Source organism: Perissodus microlepis, chromosome 5, assembly GCF_051167445.1.
Source record: "Perissodus microlepis isolate ML-2025 ecotype Zambia chromosome 5, ASM5116744v1, whole genome shotgun sequence".
In the NCBI taxonomy this organism is placed as follows: Eukaryota; Metazoa; Chordata; class Actinopteri; order Cichliformes; family Cichlidae; genus Perissodus; species Perissodus microlepis.
This window is the reverse complement of record NC_140465.1, coordinates 16,109,121-16,129,975: the sequence shown is the minus strand read 5'-3', so window position 1 is coordinate 16,129,975 and position 20,855 is coordinate 16,109,121. Positions and strand designations below refer to the sequence as shown.

Genomic DNA, 20,855 nt, shown 5'->3' with positions numbered 1-20,855 from the left:
TACATTATGCAACATAATTTGGCCCAAGGACTTCGTTGCTAAAGGAAAGGTCAAAAAGGACAGAGATCCTCCGGGGAGGGACACAGCGTTTAGCAATTTCCCATCTGCTTAATAGTATAGTGGCCTAAGTGAGACAAAAGAAGGACGGTTATGGCCTCTCTGCAATCAGATTGGGTCATCCTCTGGGGACAAATTTGCTACAAGTGACGGAGACAGCTTGCTCCGAACCAAAGTGTTTAAGATAAAAAGGCAGTCACACTGTAGTGAACAGGAAAGGGAGGCACTAAGAAAATAGCAGAGGAACTAATGACTTACGGCAGTCTTTCTCATCCTCTCCGTCTCCACAGTTGTCCTGCCCATTGCAGCGGAAGATGCCAGGGATACATCGACTGGGGTGGGAACATTTAAACTGACTTGGCAGGCACACGTGGATGTCTGACAAAAACCCAAACAAATACAATAAATAGTGATTACATGGGATAAAGACTGTCAGTTCTAATTTAGACTCTGTAGACACGTGTAGGTGTTTGTACCGCAGTTGGCTTCATCAGAGTTATCCTGGCAGTCATTGTCTCCGTCACAGATGTAGGCCGGGTTAGTACAGATGCCCGTACCACACTGGAACTGGCCTGGTCTGCACCTAAACTCAGCTACAGGGAGAATACGTGGCGCATTATTTACCAGCATAATCAAAACGTCAGCCTACAACAGTAATGTGTCACGACTGCTACGGTCTGATCACTCACGGCAGTCTGCGGGCTCATCTGAGTGGTCACCACAGTCATCTTCAGTGTCACACTTCCACCAGAATGGGATGCATTTGTCATTTTTACAAACAAACTGAAGGAAAAGAAGAAAAACAGATGATTTTTTAAAATATCTGGTAGTGTGATGTGTCATCATGTTTTAATACAGGCAGATATGCTTTTACCTGACTGGCGGTGCAGTTGGACAAGCAGTGTTTGCCATCGGCTGCTAGGTAAAAGTTGGTGGGGCAAGCGCACTTGTAACCGCCTCCAGGAGAGAGCAAGCACAGGTTACTGCAGCCTCCATTGTTTGTCTGGCACGGGTGGCCTTCCACTGAAGAGGAGAGACATGTTAACAAGGAGAACACAGAGCAAATCAGACAGAACCAGAGCACAGATGAAGATTAACATGTGGTTGTTAATGACGGGTATCTTTGTCCTACCATCGGGTTGGCGATATGGGTGGTAAATGTGGATGTCCATGGGTCTGTGTAAGGTGCTGATCAGCATGGTCTTGTTGGTCCCCAGAGTCTTGTGAGCTCTGTTGATGGACTTTGTTTCCCAGTCTGTCCAGTAGATGTACTCCTCAAATAAAGTCATGGCAAAGATGTGGGGAATATCCTGGGCCAGAACTACAACGTGCAAGCATAAAGACGGAGAATTTAGCCACAGAATCAACACCTGAAGTTGCTCTTGTGTGTTTATGTATACGTTACCTATATGTCTGCTTGTTCCATCCAGGCTAGCAAACGCAATGTAGTCCTCCCGAGCGTCAGCCCAGTAAATGCGGTCATTAATAAAGTCCAGAGTTAGACCATTGGGCCAGGTGATCTTATCCTCCACAATGACGCTCCTGTTGGTGCCATCCATCCCAATCCTCCCTATGTGGGGGTTGTCACCCCAGTCAGACCAGTACAAGTACCTGTGAAGGATATTTATAAGGTTTACTGATTAATAGCAAATCTGAATTTAACATTTACAAGGTTCAAGATGTCCTAGACATTCAACCTTCTTATTTTGTCAACCTTTGATATTTTGTCTGACAATTATGCACTGACCATCAAAAATGGTTAATGTCTGAAGAAACTGAAAACTACTTCATTTCTATGGATTAAAATTCACAACTAAAAAGATGGAAAACATTTCTGTGAGCTTTTACAGCAGCTGACCGGTTAAACTAGATACAAATTTTCACTGAAAACAGGAAGACTATCTTACTAGAGAGTAAGAAAGAGAAATGTATTAAAATTGTGCTTTTTAAGGCAAGAGACCAGTGACAAAGTGCTCTACAGGAGTTTCATCAAACAAGATCAGGATGGAACACACATGAATCTAGTAAGCGAGCTTTATCAAGCTTACATTTTTTTAAATGTTACTAATTGTAGGAATTGTACATAACATTTTTGAAAATAAATCTTATTCTGCCTGCAGTTCTCCAAAGCACCACAAGAGGTATTAGAACCCTGTTTGAGAAAAACTGATTTAGAGTCTCATATTCATTTCACCTCATGTAACCTACAGATGTAGGTTACTGACTACAACAGATATTGGTAAAGTGAGCCCTTCACTTCAAACAGAAACCTACAAATTCTTCTTCCAAAAAGAAAAAGAAAAAAACCCTCTCTGTTAGCACTTTAGGAACATTTTGCAGTGTCACTCTTACCCGTAGCGTACATCCACAGCCAGAGCGCGAGGCTCCCTCAAGCCGTTGTTGACCAGAACTGTTCGATAAGCTCCATTCAGCTTCGACACCTCAATAGTATCCCGTCCTTTATCACACCAGTACAGGTTTCCTCCCACCCAGTCGACTGCCAGCCCGTCTGGGTTGCTGAGTGATGTGCGGTGAAGAACCTGACAAATGAACAGGCAGTTTTTATTTTCTGAAAATGAATGCGTGTCTTTGGCTTCCACTGCACATGCAATGTACACACACACACGAACACATTCATCATTTTGAATATAGTTTACATTTCTAGCAGTTATTAACAGCACATTTTATTTCTCTTCCTCTGCCAAGACGCTTCTATGCTGACCTGAACATTGCTGCCATTGATGTGCATGCGTCGAATCATGCTGCCCTGGGTGGTCACATCTGTCCAATAAATCATCTGCTGGCGATAGTCGAAGTCTAGAGCGACAGCATTGTTCAAGCCCTGTCAAGGCATGGGAACTGCATTAGTCTGTTGTGTAGATAAACTCCAGCACTTTCCAATCACATCAGCAGGACTGAACCTGCAGGGCTCACCTGTTTGATTAAGGTGTAGTTAGAGCCGTCCAAGTTGAGCTTTCTCAGGTAATAGCGGTTGGCAAAGATGAGGAAGGGTTCTTCATCTGCAAGGAGTGAAGAGAGAATATGACAAATTATGAGAGGCTTTCCCTTAAACACATCCCTGAATGCTATTAATCTGTCACATTTCTTACCAGAAGTGGATTTGCATATTGTGGGGTTCTCGGGGCTAAGCTGGAAACCCTCCACACACAGACAGTGGAAGCTGCCGTGCGTGTTGATGCACCGCTGCGTGCACGGGTAAGTGGTCGTGCATTCATCTATGTCAATACAAGTCTTCCTGTCATCTTTCAGATGAAAGCCAGGATGGCATCTGCACTGTGGGGGAGCAAAGCACAGAGCAGGTAAAGCAGCAGTCCGTGCAATTTTTTTTTTTTTTTTTTTTTTTTACACATCCATTACTTAAGAACTCAAGTCCTAATTTCATGCTGTTCACTTACCTTAAACCCTATTTTCAGGTCTTCACAGAGCTGGGAGCAGCCACTCAGTTTGCTGTTCAGGCACTCGTTAATGAAGCAGTTGAGCTCATCAGAGCCGTCGCCACAGTCGTCTTTATGGTCGCAGAGCAACGTCTCGTTCACGCAGTTTCCATTATTGCAGATGTACGCGGTGTCGTTGCACTTCTTCTCTGTTCCGCAAAGTGAAGCAATGAAATGAGAAACAAATGAAGAGAAAATGTCAGCCGGCGTAGCTGATATAAAAGCCTCAGGATTAATTTCAGTCGCAAACGCTGAGAGCGGATTACAATTGCCAAAAAGATAAAGATAGTGGAGTCTTATTCTCTTTTAGGCTTGTTAGCATACAGTATTTAATTATAATATAAAGACTGTGACTTCTCCTTGTTCACTTTCTTTCCTGGAACCTCCTTTATATATGCTATAATATTATTGTCCCTTTATTTTTGTATTTTTTTTTGCAAGTTCAGTGGTTAAAAGTGAAATTTACATGTCCTGTAATCACACTAATTCAATAAATATACTGAATACATGAACTGAATAAATAAAGTACTTCTGGAGAGACTCTGTGTGTCTAACCTGGGCCAGTGCACCGGGGATTTTTTGGAGCTTCATCTGAGTGGTCATGACAGTCGAAGTCTCCATCACACTCCCATGAATTTTTAATGAGACAGCGTCCGTTCGCACAGCGGAACTCGTTCGGTCCACACGTCGGATACTCTGTAGCGACAAACGGTACATGCTACTTCAAAAAAAAAAAAAAAAAAAAAAAAAAAAACACTCAGGAGGAGGGAGAGTGTTTCAAATCACAGGTCACGGCTCCACTCACCGCACTCCTGGGACTCGTCTGAGCCGTCGCTGCAGTCGTTGTCATGGTCACACACAAAGTGCTTGGGTATACACTGTCGGTTCTGGCACATGAACTCATTGCTGCTGCATGTGTTGTTGAAGTCTGAGGCGCAGAAATAATTGGCGCACAAGTGAGATCATTAAAACTGACAGATATTCCTTAGTCTATGAGAGTTATTAAAATCTATTTATCTTGATCAAACTCAGCCCTCGGCTTGCACTCACAGCAGCCAGCTTTCATGCTCTCGTCAGCTCCATCAGGACAGTCTTTATCTCCGTCACACATCCAGCGTTTAGGAATACACCTGTGTGATTCGGGGCATTGGAACGTCTCTGGACTGCAGGTTTTAGTCTCTGTAATAGAAAGAGGTGACTGATTGGAATGCTTATTAATGGTTATTTTAATATAAAAAAAAATCACATTTTTTGTACACAGCCTAATGTTTTGCACTTATTAAACTCATATTGTTTAGTGTGCAGAAGACCACCCATCATTTCCTTATATTTTGCTAAGAAAATGTGAGGTAGGTGCAGCAAAGCACATGCAAACATGTGGTACAATTCAGTTCTCCAGGCTTCTCGAAGGACATTCAAAGCTCTTCTTTGGATGATGGCTGCTTTTTGTTGCTTTCTCTGTAAAGAGTGTCGCACACTGTTTAAATAATTTTGAGTTTCGGGCTTTGGGGACGCCAATCCATGACTAATAGTGTTCTATTGTGTGTTTTTCTATCTCAGCTCCTATGTCTGGATTTCTTCTTATTTCTTAAGGACATGGATTTCAGATATTGTTCATCTGCTGTAGATACTCAATGCCTCTTCTGCATTTGTACTCTGCTTTTCCAGTTTCCTTGGATACAACTTATTGGTTCTTTGCTAAGTTGTTTGTTATGTGTAGACTGATCCATACCTTGAGTTAGGTGCCTTTTTATGCTTAACTTTGACGCATGAGTCAAATCAAGTCAAGTGGCTTAACAGACAAAAAGAAATTCTCAGAAAATGTTCAGGTACAAGAACTAGACCGAAAATAACTGAAAGCCTGGAGATCTACTGATCAAGAACACTAAAAATTGCAAGAAAATCTTACTGACTATGAAAGTATACAGTATACAGAAATTAGGGGTGACTCATACTTTTAATCAGTGCTGCAGGTTAAAAACTGTTGCAATATTCACTCAACTTTAGGAGTTCAGTGTTTGTCCATGTCTGAATATGCCTTCAGCACTTACTGCACTTGCTGTCCTCGTCACTGCTGTCCCCGCAGTCATCCGCTCCATCACAAACCCAGCGGTTAGGAATGCAGCGGTGGTTCCCACACTCAAACTGGGTGGCTGAGCAGAACTTGTCTAAAGGAGAAGTGAGAACGCGTAAAGTGCAAAGCAAAGACATTGAAACAAAGCAACGGTCTGTTGTCCTGTACAGCGTATACGAACTTACCACAGTGAGCCTCGTCCGCACCGTTCTCACAGTCGTTCTCCTTATCACAGGTCCAGCTCATAGGGATGCAACGTCCGCTGGGGCAGGCGAAGAAGGGCGTCGGACACTTTGTTTTCCCGCTCCCTGGCAGAGCAGCAGAAAAGAGGTTAGTTTGAAAAGGAAACATCAAAGAGTTAATCCAGCATGAAGAGAGGAAAAACAAATTACATTTACTTTGCTGTGTTTTTCAAGGAGAATTACCTCCCAAACCACAATTTAATGGATGAAAACATTCATTGTTTTTCCCTGTTCCCTGTGGCATAATCCAAATAGTTCTTTCTACTCTAACAAAAAACAAAAAAACTCAATCCAAGTAGATTTAGCGGTCAGATGTAATTAAAATACCAGGGCAATTTCTTTCATCTGAGAAGTCTCCACAGTCGTTGGCACCGTCACACTGCCAAGAAGGTGCATAGCAGAGTGTGGTGAACTCGCACTTCTGAAATGTCACTCCCTTCACTCCCAGATGGAAATAACTGGAACAGTCTGTGGCGGCTTAACAAAGAGAGAAGCAAAACATTTTACCACCGCCTCAGAGTAGCAAAAATGTCAACATTTAATTTTTAAGAACAAATCTGATCATCTTAACTTACTGCAGTTCATCTCATCACTAGCGTCCTCGCAGTCCACTTTCTGGTTGCACTTGCTGGAGTTGGAGATGCAGCTTCCGTCTTTGCATTGGAACTGATCGGCTGAGCACAGCGTGGCTGGCGAGAGGAGAGGCGGCGGTTAGTGAGAGCAATATTTTAAGAAATGCGAATGCAAAAATGTTTGATTAATTGGAAAAACAGACTCACTGTTACAGAAGAGCTCATCTGAGCTGTCTCCACAGTCATCCTGCCCGTTGCACCAGGAGCTGTGACCCACACAGCGGCCATTCACACAGCGTCTGTAGCCCTTCTTGCAGACGCGGTTGGCTGAAAACCAGACAGGATGGATTCTAACTACAAAATCCAACAAGAAAAAACAAGGCTGATATTGTTTTGACACCCAAAAAAAGGTTCCACTCACCGCAGTATGACTGCTTCTCATCAGACTTGTCCTTGCAGTGAGCCATGCCATCACAAGTCAGGGTGTAGTTAACGCAGTCTCCATTTCCACACTCAAACTCATCAATGCTGTTACATGTAGTGTTGAGGGCTGACAGGCAAAAAGAGAGAAATAGGGACTTAGGAAGAGTCGCCTAACCCAAGACAATCAGAGCAGGCACAGAGCCGATATCTGTCTTTGCTTGTTACTTTATCACATCAAGTTCTGCCCGAGAAGAATGTCTGCTCATCATCACCAGCATCACCACGCAACAGTACCATCTGGGACACATCTACAGTAATGCTGCTCAGTCTCAGCTCATTCGGCAGTGTGCGGCCTCAAACACTCAGCCAAGAGTTTTTAATATCCATCTTCAGCAAAAACAATAACAAGTTCTACCAAAGACAGTCCCCGACCAGCCCCCTTCTCTTCAGTTATCAAGATTAGATGAAGACAGCCTAAACCCACAGAAGAAGTGTGATGAGACCTCCAAGGAGATTGGAACAACCTGTTTGCTAGGTACCTTGAAAATCAGTGTACAAATTTATCTCGAGGTTGTTGTGTTTTAAAGGCACACTGATCTGATTTAGTGTTTCTGTTTACTTATGGAGCTATAAAAAAAAAATAAGTGTCCGAATTTTGAAATCGTCCTCGCTTTGTTTCCTGTGTATAAACATTTCCTCCATATAAGCGTGTCCTATTCTTGAATTACCTATGCAAGTGTTGTCTTCGAATAGCTTCCTGTCGCCACGACAGCTGCAGTTGACCCTTCCCTCAGAGGTCAGCAAACACAGGTCCTGACATCCCCCGTTGTTAACACGACACATGGAGAATTCACCTGTGCAAACAGGAGGACAGTTAGCACACAAACCTGAGAATTTCTGATCTCGCATCCAATCTCCTGACACACAGGCGAACACACATCACGAGCAGACAGAAACACCTGGGTGAACCCGGCAATGGCTCTGCCTCAGCTGAATGCACAATGTGACTCTATCTAAATAGGATTTGCGGCTGTTACAGCGGGCTCTCGGCTTGCATCGGTGCTGCGGGTATTGGTGCAAAACTGTTTACTGAATAAGGGAACTCGAGGGAAAAGATACGGTAGAGTGGAAAAATGCTTGACTTGATTGAAATAAAAAGATACGAACAATGATAAATGCAGAGAGGAATAAAAAAAAATAAAAAATAGGAGAAAAATTCAGGATTCCTCCACTTATCATAAATGTGAAAAAGATGTTGAATGTTTTACCGGCTCAGGCTCAACCAATGTTTGGTTTACAGGCTTTATGTAAGATCGATTTGCTTCACACATTTACATGAAACAGTCCAGCAGTCGGAGTCTTACGACAGAGGACTGTGATGAAAAATCCCACAAATTTTACACTGAATTTCCTCATTTGGTGTAAAGACTTACAGCTGTTAGTGTCATTGGCCACCGCGACAATACCCATCGGCTGTTGAGGAATATCAGCACGCAGGACCTTCATATCTGCCCCGGTGTATTTCTCAGCCCGGAGCACAGCCCTCCTCACCCAGTCGGTCCAAAAGATGTAGTCTCCATACACCGCCAGGCCAAATGGATGGACCGGTTCATTCTTCAGCACGACCTGCAGGGGGAAGCAAAACCACAGTCACGAGAACCCCAGTCTTTTTCTAACAAACCAGTGAAAGAGTAAAAAGCTGACGGTTGCTATTTAAACAGTCACATTGCTCAGCCATGCAGCATTAGAAATATTTTTAGTGTTTTTGTCACTCACGTAGCGCCTACTGCCATCATACTCGCAGCGTTCAATCTTGTCCAGTGTGGCGTCGGAAAAATAAAGCTTTTCAGCACGGTGGTCTATGGCCAGGCCGTTGGGGGTTCGGATGTCCGTGCCAATGATCACAAGGACGTTGGAGCCAGTCAGAGTGGCGCGCATGATACTGGGAGACTGCTCGTTCCAGTTGGTCCAAAACATCAGGCTGTGGAAAAACAACATAATAATCAGTGATACAAACAGGTGTAATGAACTGGCGTGAGCAGAATGGCCTGCAAATCGGCGATATGAACCACTGAATCAGTTCTTACCTCTGACACTCGTCGAGAACGAAGGCCCTCGGGTGGTCGTCTCCTGACATGGTGACCACTGTATGCCGGTCAACGGCACCCCAGCGGCTCTGGTCCACAGTGTGGCGGGTAATAGTCGAGGTAGTGTAGCTCGTCCAGTACAACATATCCCAGGCTCTATGGTATGCCAACCCCTCCACCGAGCCCACATCTGAAAAAGCATGAAGGAATCGAGAGAGGAGCATACAGACAGTAAGAGAAGCCAACGACCAGAGGTGGGGGACGGAGTAGACAGAAGAGGAAAAAGGGAGAAGAAAAAGAAGCACGTCAACTACGGGGTTATGTTAAAAGGCCAAGTGTAGACCGTTTGGCAGCAGCTCAGAGCTGGCAGACTGCTGTGTGGCAACCCGGAGTCAGGGCTCTGGGCATGACAGCTTAGTATTAATGACTAAGAACACTGTGTGATTCAAGGCTTTTATCCAGCAAATAGTGGAGGATAAAGGTCACAATAACGGTTACCAGCTAGCATATTACTTTCCACTGGACTGCCTCATCAAGAGATGAGAAGCAAGAGGTCATTTTTTTCTGTTTTCCCAGCCTTAAAATTAATAAGAAGTTGGGAGCTTCATGGCTGAAAGGAGGCCAGAGGACAGCCAAAAGTCAGCCAAGATGGAGGAACACAAAGTTCTGCAACATCAGATGGAGAACAGCTGCACCGGTATTGAGAAAACACGCAACGCAGACACAAACAAATACTGTAACTTGTGCTTCATGGAGTCAGAGACCGCTCCAAATAATAAGTAATAGTCACCTACTTGTTACTGCAGCTGCTGCAATGGAACAGTGCAGGTCTAATGATTAAAGCAGCCTTTTCTTAGGACTGGATATGATCTCATCCCATCAGATGTCAGGCCAAAGCAACGGTGAGGTTTACCACCAGGTGGGACAGTTCACACTACACCTCAATATCTCCAGTGCGACACCACAGACGTGAATCGTCGCACGTCCAGCGCACGCTACGAGACTCTGAGAGAAGCAAAGCGACTGAAAATCAAGCGGAGCATCGCAACACGCAAGGCAACTGTCCCCCGCTTCTCGCACTCATAAACCAACACCCTAACAATCGATAGAGAGCGCCGTGAAATCTATTCACCCCCATTTCCTCTTTCTTTAGCGGTGTTAATGAATTTTAAATCACAAACTGCCACCACTGTCTGCTCAAATCACATTACTGTTGATCTAGGGCTACCAAAGATTCTCTACATTTTCACGCACTGCTTGTGCCAATACAGGCAAGCTGAATACACAGGTCTTGAGCTCTACTGACAGTGATTTTATGGCCGTTTATCTACAGTAGGTATGATAGCAGTGTAGTGTTTGCCATCAGGCCGGGAGTCAATAATTACCCCGATTCTGAAGGCAAACACTATCTCACTGTGTCGCTCTTTGTTTATTTTTTGTATCAGCGCAGGTTTTTGTGCAGGCTGTGCTGCAAATGCACGTCGAGACAATGCAGAGGCCTTTCCACAAAATGGGAAGAAACTAAATAGAGCATGGGAAAAAAACATATGTTGGGCCTCAATAGGCCCTCCCACAGAGAGTTGGACAGCCCATCCATGTCCTGCTCTATCATAATCAGTCCAGAGTTCACCTACCGCTTACTTCATCCTGTCTTCCTGTCAAACTATCTACTATCCTTTCCACTGTTGCGGTTTTCTCTGGAAGTCCCTTTCCTGGATATATGAGGAATACTGATTGTGGAAGGCGAATGCCATGTGGAGTAGCTGCCTGCTCTAAACTCACACAATCTACAGCATTCACCTCTCAACACCCGCTTGCCCTTAACAGGAGTTCAACCAGAAGAATGGCAAGCAGCTCAGAAATCAGGTGTGTCTTGACTTCAGTGGAGGTGCCTGATCTCACTTTGTTCCCCTCTACAATACCAAGCCAATAAGAGGTGGAACAGATCGAGAGGAAGCAGCTTTAACTGTACACTTTTATACAGTCAGCACAGTCACATGAATTGATGTCATATGTGTTTATGTATTTAACATGATTCAGTCTGAGGTGATTCATGTTAAACTTTGAACTGTAAATCTGTGCGTTGTCATTTCTGAGAACACTGCTACTGCAAAGTTTTATGACCAGATTGAACAAACTGACCCAACAAAACTGTGAAGACACAATGCTGCTGCTGAACTCTACAAGCTCAGAGGATCTGTTGGGTAACAGTAGCAGTGACCCTGGACTGGACAATGTGGAACAGGTTCTAGTCCCAATACTAGATTCACTAATTCTGGTGCTGGGAGTTAGCGGACACACCATAGTGATAGTAATCTTATGTAAGCGATGGAGGAGAGGGGTGGGACGTATTGGACAGTCTCCCCAAAACTCTGTGATGGGTATGGGGACAGACATCCTGCTTCTGGCCCTGAGCATTTCAGACCTGCTTTTGCTCTCCATGCTTCCCTTCCACACGGCTGCTATAGCCATGCAGCACTGGCCGTTTGGTGACTTCATGTGTCGTCTGCTGGGCTTCCTGGGATCAGCCTGCTCTTCAACCAGCATCTTTACTCTGGCCACACTGGCTGTGTGTCGCTATCTGACTGTGGTGAAGCCTGCCAGAGCATATTCCCTTCTCTCTACTCGCCGAGTCTCTGTAGCTGCCATACTAGTCTGGGTCCCAGCCTGCTGCCTTGCTGTTCCACAGCTAGTCTTTCGCTCTGTAGGAACCCCACAAAAAGCCCTTGACGGGCTTGCATGCTTTGCTTTCCAGACCCACCGTGACCAGTTGATCTATGGACTGTCTCATTTCTTTGTGGCCTTCTTTCTACCACTAGTTACCATAGCAGTGGCATATGGCAGCATCTACATGTTCCTATGGAGGAGTCTGCACGCTGGAAGAGCCCCCCAGGTGGAGCGTTACCAAAGCAAAGTGACCCAAACGTCGGCTATGCTGGTGCTGGCTTTCACCCTGTGCTGGCTGCCGTCCTACGGCATGACGCTGGCCTTACTGGCGGATAAAGGCACAGGAGCCACTGGAGCCTCACCACGTTATGGCCCCTTTGCTGTGTTTGCACGCTTTATGGCAACCTCCTCTACAGTGATGAACCCTATTCTCTATGTGCTGATGTCTGAAAAGTTCAGGCAGGACCTACTGAGGCTGTTCAAGAGGGACGGACAAAGAGACAGCAGGGATGTGGCTATGGCTGCTGCCTGACAGTATTACTACGAGTAACTAACTTGACATAACGTGACTATTTTAATTGCGCACAGCGAGGAACTGCTGGCAACTGGGATCGACAAAAAAAACACAAGCTAAAAAACTTGATCAAAGACTACAGATAAACTGGACGTCAGCGTTGCCTTCATGAACAAAGTCGACTCAAGAGCTCTCACAGCAACAGTCAGCATCATTGCTTTGAACAACAGTTGCTCTTGAATTGAGCAGGAACTTTGCTCTGGGATTTGTTGCTTTACATGCACAGCGGGAATATCACACATTCCTTGTAAAAGAGATTAAAGTAAAACATTAACGGTGCACCCGTGTTCTGTTGTGCTGAGATAAGGTGAATGAAAGTCTATCTGTCTCTCAGCCTGATTGTATTGCTTCTCACTCTGTTCTAAAAAAAAAAAAAAAAATGCTTTTCCTTTGTTTCTACTTTGGCTACATCTACAGAATAAATATGAGTATTTTGGGGAAAAGCCAGCAGATTTCTTCTCCAGGAAGATTTCTCATCGGGGAGTCTTATGACTGGACAAATGACAGGAGCATTAACCTTGGGTGGGGTAGGGTGGGAGGTTTAGGCCAGATCACCATGTCATGTTAGTTACTTGGACAGAGCACAAAGCATTAAGAAAACTAACTTAAGAATCGGGAAAACTCACTCTCTACTACAGTCTTGCGGTCAGACCCGTCATCACTGATCTGCTGGATGTTGCCAAAATGAATATCACTGAAGAAGATACGGTTAGCTCCTTTGCCTCCTCCTCCTCTGTAATCAAACGTGAGTGCGATGACGTTCTTCATGTGCTCGGGGTCCTCGAATGGTTTTATGGGGGCATTCAGGTTGTTTTCGTCGGACAGGTGAACGCTCTTCAGTATGGTGCGCTCCGAGTAGAGAAGGTAGCCATCGTAGTCGCGGCAGGTGCGGCCGTCTTCAGCCAGCATGCCATGGGCGCAGGCACACGTACGCTGTCCTTTGCCACGGTAAAGGCAAAGCTGCTGACATCCGCCATTGTTTTCCTTGCACACATTTGTTCCTGTAAAGAGAACAAAATGCAATTAAATATACATTTGAATTATAATATATTTTCACCTGACTCTTATTATACTTTTACTAATTTTATAGAATATATGTAGCGGCATGTGAAGGCAGACGATGCAGCGCAGCCAAGCAATGATGTCGTCAAGAACAGACTTTCCAGTATTTCCTGTGTTTGTTATCTTAGCTTTGCTGTCTGCAGATAGCTCTCAAAAGTATGTCACTAAAAAATGTAGTTTATCAAACAGTTTCTGACGTGTAAACTCCAAGTAAGCAGTGCGCTATTTTACTCCAGGTCTTTGTTCCAACAAGCTTCTCAGCTATCACGGGAAACCCGTGCTCAGCGCACTCATACATGCCCAGAGATGCCTGGCCAATCCGTCAGTGAAATTTGCCCCTTTAGTGATGCTGGGGATTTTTCTGTGGTGGTAACACTGTGTGGACTGTGACTGATCAACGCTTTAGTGTAAACCTTATGGATTTGTAAGTATTTATGTATTTGCATTGTTGCAAAAACCACTTTTGCACATTCATCTAGAAGTTTTGAAATTTTAAGAAACAAAAACACGATTTTGTCCACTTTTCTGTTCAGATTTAATGTCGATGTATTCATTATTGCACATTTTTAATTTAGGAAATTAAAACTTAATAGGGAAAATTTACTCTCCACTGCTGTATATTAAATAATAATAATGCATATGTGTTCTAAGGTGATAAGCTCAGGGTTCACACAGCGCTACATGCTTCATCTATAACTTTGTTTTTCCACTTCAGGGCTTAGATGACGTCAGGTCAGCATGAATTTCCAAGCACTGCGTCCTGTTTGCAAGGACAGCCGGTCATAAGAAAATCTGGGTTTTAGAAAGAAGAAGCTTAAGGACATAGGAGCTAAAATAACAAGTTTCAAAGATATGATAAACTGAGGTGCTCCATAAAAACCTTTAAAGAGTAAATAAGGAGTGTTTTGAAATGCGATTCATGCAAAGCTATTCCAGGGAGTGCCAGAATAAAAATGGGGAGCTGGAAATGAGCATAACAGGTCACCTTTAAAGCACACTCTGCTTACCTTTCTGCCTGGCCCTGTTGAAAACCTTGATGTCTTTGAGCTGGACCCCAATACCAGTCCTCAGTGACACAGAGTCTGTGGCATTGTCCTTGCTGCCTCTCTTTATGGAGCCATTAGCATGCGTCCTGGTTGACACCAGACAGATTATCAGCATTAAACACAAGCTGACGTTTGCTGCTATAAATATATATATTTATAAATAAACATTTGGACTGTGGGTGAATACCATTCGCAAAAAGAGGGATAAGACTGAGTAGGAATGGTGTATCTGACCTGTCACTCCAATAGATGTAGCTCTCAAACACAGACACAGAGAACATGTCCATGTTGTTGTTGCCCAACACCACTTCCCTGTTTTCTCCAGTCTCCAGGTTGATGCGCTCAATCTTATCAGTCCTGGCATCGCACCAGTACAGCATACCATCCTACATTCCCACATTAAGTAATGTTAGGCCCACTCTCTGTAAGTCAGCGATATAAATGTAAAAAATGATCTGTTGCGGTGTACCTCATAGTCGATGGAGATGCCATTGGGCCAGCTGATACTGACGTTGACGAGGATGGCTCGCTCAGATCCATCCAGGCGAGAGCGTTCGATGCGGGGATACTGGCCCCATTCTGTCCAGAACAGGTAGCTGCTCGCACCAAAGCACGCAAAGACAGAAAACCAAATACCGCAGTAATCAATACTGAGATAAATCACAGAAGGAGAAGCTAAAGTAGGAACCTGGCATAGTCCTTCGTTCTCACCCTTTCTCAGGATGGACAGTGATGGCACGAGGTTTGTCCAAGCCCTGCGAGATCACCACATAGCGGAAGGAACCATTCAGCCTGGCCACCTCAATCACATCGAAGCCTTGATCTGTCCAATAGATGTTTCCTGTGGAGGATGAAGGAGAAACAATTTCCTAATTTTTAAACCGCATTGACCTGGAAATAATACTTTTTTCTCTCTGTTTTTGCATCTACTTTCTGTTTTCTCACTTAGTGCAACAGGTCCACACTGTTGCTTTTAACAGTGACAGGCAGTATGTGCAAGCATGATAAATGTGCAGAGAGGAAAAGCAAAACACTCTTTATCAGTATGTCTAACTGTCATTATCTAAATTTAGTACGCATGAGCCGGGACGCTGTTTCTCTCACCAGCAATCCAGTCCACAGCGATGCCCTCTACCCTGCCGATGCCATTAGTGACCACGTCCTCTCTCCAGGTTTGGTCTCTCTTGGCCCGGCTGATGGTGCTCAGGCCCATGTCTACCCAGTAGATCGTGTCATTGTCTGTGGGAACAAGTAAAACACAGAGTTGGACTAAAGAAGGAAGCTAGTAGCTTTAACAAATATTTTATGGAGCAGTGAATTCAGCTACACGAAATATGCAGAACTAGAGAATTTCTTACCAGCATGAAAATCTATGCCCACTGCTAGGGAGGTGCCCGACACTGGTACAAGGGCATCAGACTTATCTGATGGGTCCAAGGGAATACCCCGTATGCCCTCGTGCACCGAGTACAGCAAGAAAGAGCCGACACCTACAGCAAACAAATAAAATATTCATTTTTGAGCGTGGCATCACTTCACATTCATCGCTTCATATATCCAGGATTGTCTAAAATCAGGCATATGACATGGGTATGGGAGCATCGTACCCTCACAAGACTGCTGCCCTCTGCGCAGGCTGTATCCTGCAGTGCACATGCAGGATCTGGTGGTCGGGGAGGTGGGGAGACACAGCTGGGAACAGTCTCCGTTGTTATTACTGCAAAGATTGGTGCCTGGAAAGAGCAAATAAAACAAATCAAAGACTAGTAACAGAGGCATAAACAGATGTGCTTTAGATACACACATAAGCTCTGGGCTACATGCAGTCTGCACAGCAGATCTTAAATGAAACAAGGACATATCTTATTCCTATTTTTTTTGCAGAGCAATTTCACAAAGCAAAAAAGACTGAAAAACCCCCCAGAAAAATTGGCTTGCAGCACCAAACTCTGCACCTTTCTGCACAGTTTCATCATAAATTTTCATGTGCATCATGGGAGAAGTGCTGTTCCTCAGGACTTTCCAGTTTCCACCGTCCTTCTTGTCACAGGTTCCTATCTGGTCAGTTCCCTGGTCCGCCCACCACAACTTGTCTCCTATAGGACACAGCGCACATGAGGATGATCAGCGTTCTCCATTAAAACCTGATCTCACACTACAAGAACCGTGTTAACCGGAGCAATTTTCAATGCAACACAGCCAGATAAGAGTAGTATCACACAAGATGAATATTGCAGTTTTAATGCACTCTGGATACCTACCCATGATGGCCAGAGCAGTAGCCTTGGTCAGCTTGCCCTTGGCCCCTTCAAGCACCTCAAGTCCAGAGCCGTCCAGTTTACAGCGGTTGATGGTGCTGTTTCCCGAGCTGATCCAATAAAGCCGCTCAGCTTTAAAGTCAATGGAGAGGCCTGAAAAAAAAAAAAAGGAAAAGTAAAAAGACAGCTCTGAGTTGTAATCATCTGCCCTGTCACTAGGGGGTGCTGTCGCTTATACAGTCACAGAAAAGAGCCGCTAACTCACCAACAGGGCCTTTCTGGTTGGTGAAGAGGACGCTGCGGTTGGTGCCATCTGTGTTGGCCATGCTGATGTTGTCCCCATCTGTCCAGTACAGCTTCCTGATGGAGGCGCGCACAGAGAATCCACAAAGATATGATACGCAACAGGAAGAGAGAGAGAGAGAAATTTTACTACATCACTATTAAACTTGTTGAACCAACCGTGGTAGTACGCCACTGAAAACCATAAAGCCTATAGGTACACAAAGCATGAACAACAGTGATGTTATCGATAAGAAATGAGAGCATCAGGTCTGTGAGCAACACCGAACTGCACGTGAGCTTATTTGGACTTTTCTAAAACGCAATCTGCCGTTTTCATTTCAAAGCCGAAATGACTGCTTCTCAAACTGTCGTGAGGAAATGCACATATGCAGAGTATAGAGGGTAACATGTATATACGTGTGTGTGCCACTTTGTTTGGACCGCACATTTTCTATGCTCATTCACTTTCTGTTAAATCCAGCCGAAGCCACCACGCCCTTCCTTTGTTTGTTAACTATCCTTAAATAAAGCCTCTGAAGCATATAAACCCCTATATTGTCATTTTTGTGTACACACGCACACACATTTCCCTCCCAACTCTTTGCCCCGCCTCAACTTTCTTTGACCCCACCCACCTTTGGTGGGGTCAGCGTGTTTGTGTGCCAGAAAAAGGGGAGAGCTCACAGATCTCACATCTGCTTCTCATTTTCTCTCACGCCAACAATGCTCAGATCGGAAACATTCCTCCTCTTAAGGAGGCTAAAGCCTTTCACAGAGAGGAAGGAGTACAGTGGAAGTAATGCACACAGAGGCAGAGACTTGTCTTAAGAAAATATCTTTTCTTCATTGACCTCAAACACACAAAAGCCCACATATTCCGGCAGATCAAAACTGAGTATATGAATACAGATGGACTCTTTATTCTCTGATGGACTGAGAAAAGACTGAGGCCAAGTTCATGGCAAAAAAAGAAAAACTTATGCAAGGCAAGACAGGAACGGACAGGATGTAAGATAAACACAGTGAAGAAAGTGATGAGAAACAGAAAAAGTAACACAAAGCAACAGAGACACTTGCTGTAAATTATTTATACTCTGAGCACAGAAACTTTTGAAACAGAAATAGAAAAAAAAAGACAGAGAGAGGAGAGAGGCGGCATGAGGGGAGAAGGATTGGAACCACTTCCTGAGTGACAAAACACTCCGAGGTCAGGAACAGAATTACTGTGAGCGCACACAGAGGGGAACCTGCCAGACAGACTTTGTATGATTGTTTGTGTGTGTCTTTGTGCAGACTTCTGCTTGTATCTGTTGCAAGTTATAGGTGAAGCCAGGAGGGTGTCTGTGAGCAATTTCTGAAAGCTTCAGTGTGGCGACACATGATAGCTTTATAGTATGAGTGTGTGTGTGCATTTGTGTGCGAGACCAACCCCAGTACTGGATGGAGCACTAGACAGTGGGGTTTGTCTAAGCCCTGGATGACAGCATTTTTGAAGGAGCCGTCCAGTCTGGCAACATTAATCTGCTTCTTGTTGGCATCATAACTGGTCCAGAACAGGTTCCTGGACACCCAGTCGACAGCCAGACCATGAGTATTGGGCAAATCTAATGAAAGATGAAGAACACAAACAAAATCTTATTAATCAGCCTTTTTTTTAAAAAAACAGATGTTTTCTAACCTATGGAAACTGCATTTGTTGGCTAACAGGACAACTGATGACACATTTTATCACCTGTATCTTTTATTGTTTCCAGCTAACTTGTTTTTTTTTTTAAAGACAGAGTTAGCTGGCATAGATCATCCACCAAAACGTGCCCACTCAGGTTATTATTTCAGGCAAAAGATCGCCATTCCCCAAGCTAATGAGTTTTGTTGTGTAGAGCCCTTGTACATAACAGCATCTGCATACTAGGAATCTAGAAGTGAGAGAAGCATTCATTTTTAACTACTGGACAAAAATCTTGGTGCAGTCTGATAAAATTACCCTGCTATATTTGTTTCTTAAAGTAAGGCTCTAAATAATGAGCCTTTTAATTATGTTCTGTAATGTGTCGTGTTGCCTCCATCATACCAGCAGAAACCACAGTTTCAACTCCAGTGCCATTGATGAACGCCCTCTTGATGGTCTGAGTACGGACATCTGACCAGTAGATACGCTGCTCCAGAGCATCATAGTCCACCACAGTCACGTTGTCGATATCCGGCACAGTGAAGGAGATGATATAGTTGTAATACGGGTTGTCGATGTCTACTCCTCTGATCTCGATCTGCCGAGCGTACAGCAAGAACTGGCGAGACTCTGCGGGAGACACAAGATGTTGACGTGGACCCTCGGTATTCAATGTGAGTAATTGGGAGTTAAATGTAGCTTCAAGTCAAATGCACGAGTACACACTAATGCATGAGTCAGAGGATGGATCAGTACATCCACGCATTATTCCTGCCACTTGAACAAACAGTTGATCCAATTGCATCTTTTGACTAATGATTGTGTCTGGCTGGCTAACTCAATAGCACAGCCAGAGTAGAGCGAGCGAATTCAATCAGTGAAGATACATTGCAATTGCACTGGTCTCAACAGTCAAGTATCATTTAACTGTGTGCGGCTTAAATGATAGACAGCAAAGGAGGGAAAGAGAGCCGGAGAGGGCAGAGTAATGACAGCGCTGGGCTGTATTGGCCATCCCAGAGCCGGTGGTGGAAGCTGGGGGATGTGTCTGATGCTTGCATCAGACAGAATGGGGCTCTCCATTCCATTACTGCCGAAGATAATAGAAAGTGCTGCCTTGAATACTAAACTCACACACTGAATAAATAGGCCAGCTTTCACTATTTTACAGACGGACACCTCAATACGCTCCAAAGCTGTCACAGCAAAAAGACCTCAAAGTGAAATTTTTTATTTTTTTTTTAAAAGTCTGTTTAATCCTCTCTCTTTTTCTCCAAGAGAAAAATAAGATAAATTATAAATAAACAATTCTGCAAGGACAGGGATTAGACAGTAACATTCAAGCTAAAACAAGAAAAAAACAGGACTGCGTGGAGGCTAAGAAAGACTCAACGAGTCTATTTTCCACAGTGGTTGCTTAGCCTTACCGTAACACGTGCGTTTGTCAGGGCCCAGCTTCATGAGGTGAGGACAAGCACAGGAGAACGTCTGATTGAAGTTGATGAGGCACAGGTGAGAGCAGGGCTCTTTGCCGTCTTTAGCTGCACACGGATTAGGAGCTACGGAGACATGAGCACAGAAAAGGTTTTATTTTAATGTGTGGTTAAAATCTAATGTAATTATACTTCCTAATGGTCAAGAAAATTCAGCATAGTGTAAAACTTATTTTCCCCGTGAATTCTGCAAGCCACTTTGCAGCCCCCCTCCCAAAATCAGCTCCCCCCTCACATGGTGTTCCTGTCTAATTACTGTTCTGACAGTTTTATCGATGCCTTCGTGTCTCGTCACGTGCCTTAGGCTTTCATTATAAGCAGATGGAGGTCAGAGAGGTCTCAGAACGGCCAACTATAAATGACTGCAGATGGAAATACTGACTGTAGTGGTCTTGACTTACACAAACTTTCTTGTGGGGTGATTCAGTTTATAACTGTCAGTAACTCAAAATGTACAACTAATAACTTTGAAGGCAGAAACTTGTAGATAATTTCAGATTGTAATCTTTCCATATATTGATTATAATGGTGGTGCATACATGAGTGTGTGTCTGTTTCCTACCCTGTGGTTGTCTGGATGGATGGTACACTTGAAGGTCAAAGGGTTGCGTATTAGTTCTCTGCACCACTGTGACGTTGCTCCCGGTCCACTTGTTTGCCTTGGCCAGCGTGTTGGTCCTCCAGTCTGTCCAGTAAACTTCTCCACCGTACATGGTGACAGCAAACGGATGCGACAGATACTCGTGGCCCCTCAGAACCTCAATTAGTCCAGAACCATCATACTTGGCTGAATAGATGGCATCAGACCTGCATAAAGCACAAGTTTTAGCTATGTTTCTGAGTATTACTGAACATTTATGTGCAAATATTTTCATGTTTTTCCCTCTGTAC

At 44.2% G+C, this 20,855-nt stretch overlaps 2 protein-coding genes across 5 annotated transcripts in view; one reads left to right on the top strand and one right to left on the bottom strand.

Moving 5' to 3' along the window:
* LOC146386971 (low-density lipoprotein receptor-related protein 1-like) overlaps positions 1-20,855 on the bottom strand; it is a 96,805-nt gene that overhangs the window by 10,603 nt on the left and 65,347 nt on the right. For all 4 annotated transcript variants that reach the window (XR_014800256.1, XM_084928242.1, XM_084928244.1 and 1 more), the window contains exons 27-65: positions 20,527-20,771; positions 19,899-20,030; positions 18,874-19,101; positions 18,232-18,406; positions 16,783-16,877; positions 16,521-16,670; positions 16,215-16,355; positions 15,867-15,992; positions 15,618-15,749; positions 15,364-15,498; positions 14,971-15,100; positions 14,729-14,855; positions 14,494-14,645; positions 14,221-14,345; positions 12,778-13,152; positions 8,911-9,100; positions 8,600-8,804; positions 8,257-8,449; positions 7,552-7,677; positions 6,822-6,950; positions 6,608-6,727; positions 6,404-6,517; positions 6,156-6,305; positions 5,772-5,894; positions 5,564-5,680; positions 4,563-4,691; positions 4,318-4,440; positions 4,068-4,208; positions 3,474-3,661; positions 3,168-3,351; positions 2,992-3,077; positions 2,780-2,899; positions 2,410-2,597; positions 1,463-1,668; positions 1,190-1,378; positions 932-1,080; positions 747-840; positions 534-650; positions 316-435 (exon numbers count right to left, since the gene is read on the bottom strand). Coding sequence is in view for 3 of the 4 variants with exons in the window: in XM_084928242.1 (XP_084784368.1) it covers positions 316-435; positions 534-650; positions 747-840; positions 932-1,080; positions 1,190-1,378; positions 1,463-1,668; positions 2,410-2,597; positions 2,780-2,899; positions 2,992-3,077; positions 3,168-3,351; positions 3,474-3,661; positions 4,068-4,208; positions 4,318-4,440; positions 4,563-4,691; positions 5,564-5,680; positions 5,772-5,894; positions 6,156-6,305; positions 6,404-6,517; positions 6,608-6,727; positions 6,822-6,950; positions 7,552-7,677; positions 8,257-8,449; positions 8,600-8,804; positions 8,911-9,100; positions 12,778-13,152; positions 14,221-14,345; positions 14,494-14,645; positions 14,729-14,855; positions 14,971-15,100; positions 15,364-15,498; positions 15,618-15,749; positions 15,867-15,992; positions 16,215-16,355; positions 16,521-16,670; positions 16,783-16,877; positions 18,232-18,406; positions 18,874-19,101; positions 19,899-20,030; positions 20,527-20,771 (5,969 nt within the window). In the remaining variant the exon portion in view is untranslated. The remainder of the gene's footprint in view (positions 1-315; positions 436-533; positions 651-746; positions 841-931; positions 1,081-1,189; positions 1,379-1,462; positions 1,669-2,409; positions 2,598-2,779; positions 2,900-2,991; positions 3,078-3,167; positions 3,352-3,473; positions 3,662-4,067; positions 4,209-4,317; positions 4,441-4,562; positions 4,692-5,563; positions 5,681-5,771; positions 5,895-6,155; positions 6,306-6,403; positions 6,518-6,607; positions 6,728-6,821; positions 6,951-7,551; positions 7,678-8,256; positions 8,450-8,599; positions 8,805-8,910; positions 9,101-12,777; positions 13,153-14,220; positions 14,346-14,493; positions 14,646-14,728; positions 14,856-14,970; positions 15,101-15,363; positions 15,499-15,617; positions 15,750-15,866; positions 15,993-16,214; positions 16,356-16,520; positions 16,671-16,782; positions 16,878-18,231; positions 18,407-18,873; positions 19,102-19,898; positions 20,031-20,526; positions 20,772-20,855) is intronic.
* Positions 11,075-12,375, top strand: LOC146386972 (galanin receptor type 3-like). The gene has a single exon (XM_084928249.1). It carries the CDS (start codon positions 11,075-11,077, stop codon positions 12,107-12,109), a length of 1,035 nt encoding a protein of 344 aa, XP_084784375.1. The 3' UTR covers positions 12,110-12,375.

What these genes read in the sequence shown, in the direction of transcription:
- LOC146386972 (XM_084928249.1), top strand. Translation starts at nt 11,075, where the DNA reads ATGCTGCTGCTGAACTCTACAAGCTCAGAGGATCTGTTGGGTAACAGT.